The sequence below is a fragment of the Pseudopodoces humilis genome, chromosome 10 (assembly GCF_049639895.1).
Source record: "Pseudopodoces humilis isolate 2021_Gansu_Grassland_sample_001 chromosome 10, ASM4963989v1, whole genome shotgun sequence".
In the NCBI taxonomy this organism is placed as follows: domain Eukaryota; kingdom Metazoa; phylum Chordata; class Aves; order Passeriformes; family Paridae; genus Pseudopodoces; species Pseudopodoces humilis.
This window is the reverse complement of record NC_142209.1, coordinates 22,234,341-22,242,890: the sequence shown is the minus strand read 5'-3', so window position 1 is coordinate 22,242,890 and position 8,550 is coordinate 22,234,341. Positions and strand designations below refer to the sequence as shown.

General features: G+C 59.6%; 1 protein-coding gene across 1 annotated transcript; it reads right to left on the bottom strand.

Moving 5' to 3' along the window:
• Positions 1-8: 8 nt before the first annotated feature.
• Positions 9-7,625, bottom strand: BTBD19 (BTB domain containing 19). The gene is made up of 8 exons (XM_005521283.3): positions 7,173-7,625; positions 4,992-5,229; positions 4,508-4,561; positions 2,941-3,000; positions 1,593-1,661; positions 1,155-1,286; positions 844-969; positions 9-715 (listed from the first exon to the last, which is right to left on the bottom strand). The coding sequence occupies exons 1-8, from the start codon at positions 7,553-7,555 to the stop codon at positions 581-583; spliced, it is 1,197 nt and encodes a 398-aa protein (XP_005521340.2). The 5' UTR covers positions 7,556-7,625; the 3' UTR covers positions 9-580.
• Between the last annotated feature and the right edge of the window lie 925 nt (positions 7,626-8,550).

The window sequence follows — 8,550 nt, the reverse complement described above, 5'->3', positions numbered from 1 at the left end:
CTCTTTCTCCTGGGGAACACAGCTGGAAGGGGAGGTACATGTGCTTGAGACAGACAGTGTTGTACACACAGCTGGGTCTAAGGGGGGGCCGCACACTGTGTGTGTGGCACATGGGGGGCTGGGAGCCTGTCCTGCATGTGTGTGGCCTGTTGGCAGGGCTTGGCGGGGCTTGGGGGGTGGGTGGGAGCCTGTCCCCGTGCCCCTGCCCGGGCAGGTGCTGATGCTCTCTCCCGCTGCAGCACGGCCCCACTGCCGGGGGAGGGCAGCACGGCCCCGGGGAAGTGGGAGCTCATCTTGGGTCCCCATCCCACAGTGATCTCTGCAGCCCCACCACCCTTGGTTCACTGCCTGGGCAACCTGCAGTGTCCTTCCACCCATCGCATAGCCCATCTCTACCCTACCACCAGCCCCCTGCATCACTTTTGGGGGTGATCCAGGCATCCTGCCTGGTCCCGACGCTGTGACACGGGACAAAGCACCTTATGGATGCTCTTGGCCACGGCAGCATCAGTGCCCAGCCCCACACCCTGCCCTGCTGCAGAGTCCCCAGCTGGGCTGGACAAAGCTCGTTGCCCAGCCCCTACTTGGCGTGTGGCTCGAGGTGACGGTGATGGTCGCGGGGCCGCGTGCCCCGGCGGGGACGGCAGAGGCGGGAGGGCACCCCACTGCCCTTCCTCAGTGCGTGGGCACGCCAGGCTGCCGCGATGTTCTCCACCTGTGGGGACAGGGAGAGGGATGGGGGCATCAGTACTGCCACAGCATGGTCGTCCTCTGCCCATCCTCTGTAGCATCCTCCAGCCCTGGAGGTCAGTCAGGAGACACTAAGAACAGGAAGCAGCTCACCGGGATGAGGAGGTCCTGCTGGTTGTAGCTCTCCAGTGTCACCAGTTCACTGGGTGCCAGCAAGGGCAGACGTAGCTCCCTCACGGGCAGGGCAGCCACCTCTGGCACCGGACGCTCTAGGACAGCCTGTCAGACAGCAGGATGTGAGGGATGAGGCTGGTGATGTCCTGGGCACCAGGGAAGGCAGGGGCCTGGGGGGAGTGACACTCCCATCACAGAGCCCCGGCCTCAGGGATGGGGTGCTGACATTCCCAGCCGGGGCTGGTGGGGGCCCAGGCACCCCTGGGTGGCGGTTGCTGTGTGACACTCACTGAGCTGACGTGTGCCCACTCCCGCACAGCCTGCACCAGGTCCAGCTCGTCCACGGCCAGGCGGTCACTGCGCAGCACCCGTGCCAGCACCACGTCAGAGAGCTCACGGAAGCCCTGTGTCCGCACCACTGCCTGCCAGCACACCACAGCGTGCTGGAACCAGGACCCCACACAACCACCACCCCATCCATCAGACACATCCTGGTGCCTGGCACTCCAGCATCCCCCAATCCAAACTCAATCCCCTAGCACTCCACTATGCCCCAGCCTGCCTCTCCCAGTCATCCAGCATCTTTTCTCCAAATACCACTTGCTCCTCTCCCAGCCTCCAGACATCCTGTCCTTAGGGGCCCTGCTCCCCTGCCTCATGCAATGTTCTCCATGCCACATGCCTCCCCCTACCCTGGCATCATGCTCCCCCATCACCTGCCACCGTACCGCGGTGCTGCCCTCGATGAAGGCCAGGCAGTGCTGCTGGAGGTCCACCTGCCCATAGGTCACAGCAGCCTGTGAGACAAAACAGACACCTGCAAGGGGTCCAGGGCAGGAGGGACTCCCTGCCAAAGCCTTACAGAAACACGGGCACTCTCAGGGACATAGGTGAGGTAGATATCCCTCTGGGCTGGGTACCATGGTGAAAGTGCGGGAAGGAAGGGGCACCAAGGTCCCCTCCTTTTCTGGCCTGCCCAACAGCAAATGTTTTGGTGGCTCTAATGCTCACAATGGTCACCCAGCCCCACCCTTAGCAGGACATGTGATTTTCCACCTCTGCTCAGACAGGTCACTGAGCCCACAGTGGGGGAGAGGCCCTAGTGCTGTTCTCAAAAGGTCACACTGCAGGCACATGAAACCACCAGTCCCCAGTGCTCTTTGTGTGAGCACAGGATCAGCTCAAAGTCCCCCACAGGCACCCCATACCCCTGGTGCCAGCCCCAGCCTGACCCATAGCTGCCAACCCCCACTACAGCAGGAATTTGGGGTTGGTCTCATTTTCTCCCAACCCTACTGAGCAATGCTTGTCCCAGGGTTGGCCCTGTCCATCTGGTTACCAGGAGGGCATGACCCCATCCCCCCACAGCAGCCCCTGTGTGTGGGGTACTCAAGACCAGCAAAGGCAGGGTGAACACCACCTCCCCCTCCACCACTGCAAGGGACCAGTCCTGACGTAAGTGAGGAAGGCAGACAAGCTGTTTTCTTCAGGTTTAGTTTGTTCTGGGGTTTTGGGGTTTCTTGTTTTGTTTCCTCTGGGCCACTTTTAGCTTTGTTTATGTCGCAGTGGTCTGGCATCACATCTGGCTGGGGCTCTGTGTTCTGGGGCAGGCACTTCACCCCAAGATTATTTCAGCTTGTGCGAGATGAAACAAATCCCCCTTCTCTGGGGAGCAGCCTTGGACCCACCAAGTAGCATAGCCAGGGCCATTAGGACCTTCCCAAGGCTATTTTTAGGTGCCTCAGCTCTCAGCAAGGGTTTTGGGACTGGCTCCCCAAAACCCAGTGTTCCAGTCTGCTATCATACAGATGATGACAAAGTCCTGGCACTGGTTCTGGCTAGCCCAGCTCAGGGCAGTGTGAAGACACTTCTCTGCCATGCTCTGGAGGCCACACTATCCCTTGCAGCCCTGGTACAATCCCAGTGGTCTGGGAGCTGGCAGAGCAGCAGCTGGGCCAGGGGTGAGTGGGAAATCCTGCCCCACTGTCCAGCAGAGAACAGAATGGTCAAGTTCTGTTCCTGCCCCAAAATTGGGTTATTTTTGACCCTTTGTGACCCTACTGGTGTCACTCTTACCTGCAAGGCCTCGCAGACCTGCTCCACACTCAGTGTGTCCTTGATGAACTTGACACAGAGCTGGAAGGCAGACAGGGAGAGGGTGGGGACACAAACCTGCCATCCCCCCCCACAACTCTCAGCATCCCCTGAGGCCCCAGCACATGGAATGTGGGGTAGAAGCACCTCCAGCCCCCCAGGATTTCATAAGCAATGGGCTGTAGGATGAGGTCCTGCAGTGTGGATGTGGGCAGCCAGCTTGGCCACTGATGGAGCCAGGGCCCAAGACTGATGTGACCAAACCCAGCCAATCTGATAGCCCCAGGTGGGTACCTTCATCCTGTCTACATGTGCCACCCACATTCTGCCATAGGGCACAATCCTGGTGCCAGCTGCAGTGCACTGGGTGACCTCAGCTTTGCCCCAGCCTTACCCACCAGCCATGCTCCGGCTGTGACTGCTAGGGGACTGGCATCTCCAGCTGCATCCCATCCATGGATGATGCAGGTGGGATGCAGCCAGACCAGCATGTTTATCAGTGAGTGTGACCTCTCTTCTCCCTATCTCAGCTGCCTAGCAGAGTCCCCAAGGGGATGTGACATGCAGAGAGGAGCTATCAGATGGGGCAGAAGGGTAGAAGGGCCCTGAGTCATTAACAGGAGGGATATGAGGTCACCCTGCAGCTGGGCACACTGACATGGTTTCACCAGCTGTTCTTGGTCAGCCCCTTTCCTTCCCACCCCTCCTCTATGCAGGTAATCCCCCTCAGCATGCATTTGCACCACCCTGAGGTGGTGGGGTGTGACCCATGATAGGAGCACCAGGTCTCCCTTTTCTGCTGCACCCCTTATATCCCTTCCCTGCCCAGACATCTGTTTGACAGCTCTGCCACATCTGGGCTTTGGCTGAGCTTGTTCACAGAGGTCCCATCCCACCACCCTGGCAGCCCACAATTCCTCAGCTCCCGAGGTACTTCCCCGGTGTGATGGGGAGGGAGGGGAAGTCTGGGTGTGAGATCTCGGGTCACGCGTTCAGCCAGGCTGTAATTCAGGAATCAAGCTGATGACGTGGCCTGGCAACCCTCCCCAACACTGAGCTGCTTCAGTTCCCTGGCCCCTCCTCGTTCAACTCCCACCCTTCCTCTTTGCTCCCTGCTGCCTTCACAAAACCTTCCCACCCAAAGCAGCATTGCCTTGGCAGCACCAGCAACACAGCTGGGGTGCTGACTGCTCCAAGGATCAGGGCTCTCTTTAACTGCATCATCCTGTCAGATGACCAGAGAGCACGTGTGGGCGAAGGCACAGGGGCTTTCCTTCTGACCTTTGCTGTGCAGGAGATGTGAAACTCCATGTCCTCCCCCATGATTTCTCAGGATTCCCCTGTGGGATTCCCTGCTGCTGCATCCCCCAAGGGGGATCCCACTGGCGAGACCTTCCAGGATTGAGAAGCAGGGCCAAGCCTGCATGATGCACCACGGTGCTTTCCTCAGAGGCACATCCAGCTACCAGCCATGCAGGGACCACCTTGGGGTGCTGCCCATCCCAGGAACACTCAGGAACCACTGTCCCCAGCCTATACAGTACCGTACCTTGCACAGGTCCTGCAAGCCGTACTCCACCGAGGAGGTCAGCACCTCCAGTGCCTGCAGGCAAGAGGGACTTTGTGATCACCAGCATGCACGACCATGGACGGGCACAGCAACCCAGGGTAAAGGGCAGGTGTGCTCCTGCCTCCATAGGAGCTCCCGAGTGGTGCGTGGGAGATAAGGCTGCTGCATGGAGAAAAATGTAGTTCTCCTGCTGTGGTGACCCCATTCTCACCATTCAGGGTGTGCACAGCCAGAGGTCCCAAGACTGGGACAAGGTGCTCTGGACACCCTACAGTGCTGAGACACCCCCCCCCCCCCCCCCCCATTCATTACATTGTTAACCAGACAGAGAGCAAGCATCACATAAACCATCTCCTCCAACTTTGGCACACCAAGAGTTGCAAAGCAAAGCACTTCCTTCCCCTCCATCCCCTTACTTGTCCCTCCCATGCCCATGGTCCCTGCCAGCCCCATCCGCACTCACTATGTGGCTGTTGAGGGTGACACTGTTGGTGTAGAGGAACTCAATGACGGCCAGGAAGACCTCAGGCTGCATGTTGCCCAGGATGAAGGGGCCCTGGGGTGGGATGCTGCTGGAGGAGTCCTGGCTGCCCACTGGTGCCTGGCTGAGCATCCCACGGAATGCCTGACAGCGGCACGCCAGCACACAGCGGTGTGCAAACACCTTCTGCTGCTCCTGGCCCACCACAAACATCACATCACTGTGGGGAGAGGGGACCATGAGGGACATGGTGCCTGGAAAGCAAGAGCACAGCCTTCCCTGGGCTGGGACAGGGCACACAGGAAGGACCTGCTGAGTGCTTGGCACAGCACGGCAGTACCCTTTAATTTTAACCCAGGGGTTTGTCCCAACAGGGGAACAGAACCTTGTTGGTGGCTCTTTCCAGCCATTTGAATGATGCATGCGAGGTGAGCATGACAGGTCCTCTGGAAAGCACAGAGAGCCCAGGGTGCTGGCACTGAGCAGGGCAGAGAAAGGCCAAGGAGAAAGCTGGAGAAAGTAACTCTCTCTTTTGGCACAGCAGAGCCAAGGAAAGCGTTGCTGTCACCGGGATCAGCCTCCTTGACTCATGGGAACTGACTCATCGTCTCAGGGATGTGAAGCCTCTGGCATAGCTGCCAGCAGGGCTGGCACTGACCCAACAGGACAGCTTGTGGCATACTAGAGCACAGGGACCATCCTGTTGCCCTGATCCCCTATAACCCTCCCCTCCCCAAAATGTTTCCCCAGCTCCATGGCCCCAGGAAAGGGGGGCAAGACCAGGGGAAAGGAAGCAGGCAAAGGACATGGAGTCTCCAGCCTGCAGCTATGGCCCATCTATCCCCTTGTCCCTTCCTCCATCCCAGCAGGCCAATGAGAAGACATGCCATCCAAGCTTTCACTGCCATGAGGATATGCACAAATCCATGGCCTGACCCTCAGAGTGTCCCACAGGGAGGTGTATGTGCCCACCAGAAGGAAGGACACCTGGGTCATCCCAAGTGTCTATCAGGAGACACAGCTGGGGCAGGATGGGTGGTGTGAGCAGAGCCCAATAGGTCCTCCACAACTGCTCCTGCAAGGGGGATCATTATAAACTGTTCTGTGATTGAGGTCCACAGGCCAAGAAGGGCAAGCAGAATGCAGGATGCAGGCTGTGAGACATGGGATGCCAGCTGTGATTACAGCATGCAAGGTCTGGGATGCAGGACACACACCGAAGTCTGCGTGCAAAATGAAGTCTGTAGGATGTGGGATGCAGAACAAAGGCTACAGAGCGCAGGCTGTGAGGTACAGGCTACAGGAGAAAGGATGCAGGATGTGGGATGAAGTAGATGGATGCAGAGCACAGATTTCAGGTTGCAGGATGCTGGATAAGGAGTGTGGGCTGAAAGATGCAAGCAGCAGGATGTAGGCTGAGAATGACCAGGCAGTGCCTGCCATCCACTCCTCTACTGTCTGGTACTGTGGCTGGGGAGTTTTCAGTGGGATTTTTCTTCTGGGCGGCCAAAAATTTCAGCAGGAATGGGGATTTCCTTAGATAGGCTGGCCAGGCCTCAGCAGGAAGTGGTGAAGAGGACCACAGCCAGGCAGGACATACCACGTGGATGAGGGAAGCCAAGACAGCATCTCCATCTCTGCGCCCTGCTCTGGCAAGAGGTGGCAGGAATGCCAAACCCTGTGAGGAGGGATGCCAGGCAACATGTTGCATGCCCTCCGGGGAGGCTGGAGTAAAACACCAGTAAAGCCAGGTGGGAGAGGAACTGAACAGGGAGAAAGCTGCCCCCAGGGAGCTCAGTGTACCCCCATTCCTGGCACGGGCAAGAGCCCCAGCACAGGATTTATCCTGGGATACTGCCTTGCCCTGTTGGCACCATGCCTGGCACAGAGGGGGTCTGGGCACACCCGGGAACTTTCCCTCCTCCCGAGAGAGGGTGGCTGTCCAGGGTGGGCTACCCCTGGCAGCCTGGACTCCTGATGTCATGCGGGTGAGTGGGGAGCGCTGCACCAGCCACGTCGGCCCCACCAGCTGCCCGGGGCTCCCCGAACTGCCTGCGGGCCCCAATCGGCCCAGCACGGGGGCTCGGGGCTGCGGGAAAACACGGAGCAGCCGCCGGGGGCTTCGGCGGGGCTGGGGGGAGGCGGCAGGCCCCGGGCCCTCACCTGAACTGGGGGTTGTTGACCAGGGTGCGCAGGGCAGCGCTGAAGGCGGCCACGTCGCCCTGCAGCCGCGCCGAGCAGGGTCCGGCCATGGGCTGCCTCAGGGAGCGGCGGAAGGAGCTGCAGGCGGGCGGGAGGAGGCTGCAGGATGGCGGGAGGGAATCTGGAGGCTGGCGGGAGGCCGGCCAGCCCGGGGAGGAAGCCAGCACGCTGCGTCGTACGGCACGGCCCATTGCTAGGGAAAGCTGGCAGGCAGCGCTGCGGCCGGAGGCCGGGCTGCCGGGGCAGCAGTGGGAGGGAGCGCTGGGACAGTGAGGCGTGAAGCACAACCTTGCTGCCGAGGCGGCTCCGTCCTGCACGCACCGGATGGGGAAGCAGGGCTGCATCTTGCGGCGAGTGGAATTCCTTGCCGTGTTTCATGGCTTGGCTCTGTCATCCCTGGCTGGGGACGTGCTGCCCAAGCTGGTGACTTTGCTGCGGAGCAAAGAGATAGGGGCGAAGAGAGGCAGGCAGCTGGGATTTTGGAAAAGGCAGCAGATGCACGGAGCTCACCCTCACCTCCCCCTGCACAGCCCCCATGGAAAGCCGCTGGGCATGGCTCGGTCCCCAGCAGCAGCACTGGAGCACAGCAGGGAGATTTGTCCCCTGAAACGGGGGAAGCTTTCTCTCCTGCCATGCGCCAGGCCAGAGCCCTGCAGCTCTCATGTCTGCCTAGGGTACAGGTGATTGCATGCAGAAAAAAAAGCCTGAGAAAGGCTTGGGTGGGAAGGGTTCCAACCCCCCTGTCGTGGGCAGGGATGCCACCCACTAGATCAGGTTGCTCACCTAAGCCCAAACCAAGTGCTGTGCCAGGGGATGCATCGTCCCCATTCTGCAGCCCTTGGCTGACCTCAAGCAGCCCAAGGAGGGGATTGCCCATGGAGGGATCCACCCTTGCTTGTCAGTGGTGCGAGGGAGAGGCGGGAATGGGGCTCGGAACTGAGGCAGCACCCCAAGGGAATGGGGTCCAGCTGGCAGTGTGCTTGGCAGCGCTAGTCAGAGGCAGGCTATAAATACCTCTGACGGGAGATAGAAACACAAAAGCTGTCTCCGCTTTCCTCTAATAGCTCGGCAGCCGGGCCAGACAAAGGCACATTGATGGAGCAGCCGTGTCGTACCAGCTGGGCTGGGCTCCACTGACAGAGAGAAACCCCGGCCAGGGATGGGAGCCCCCAGGGACCTGGTCACCCACAAGCATTACAGCGTCCCTGGAAGTGTTCAAGGCTGGGTTGGATAGGGCTCTGAGCAGTCTGGTCTAGGGGTAACATCCCTGCCCATTGAAGATGATTTGGTACTAGCTGATCTCTAAGGTCCTTTCCAACACAAGCCACTATGTAAACAT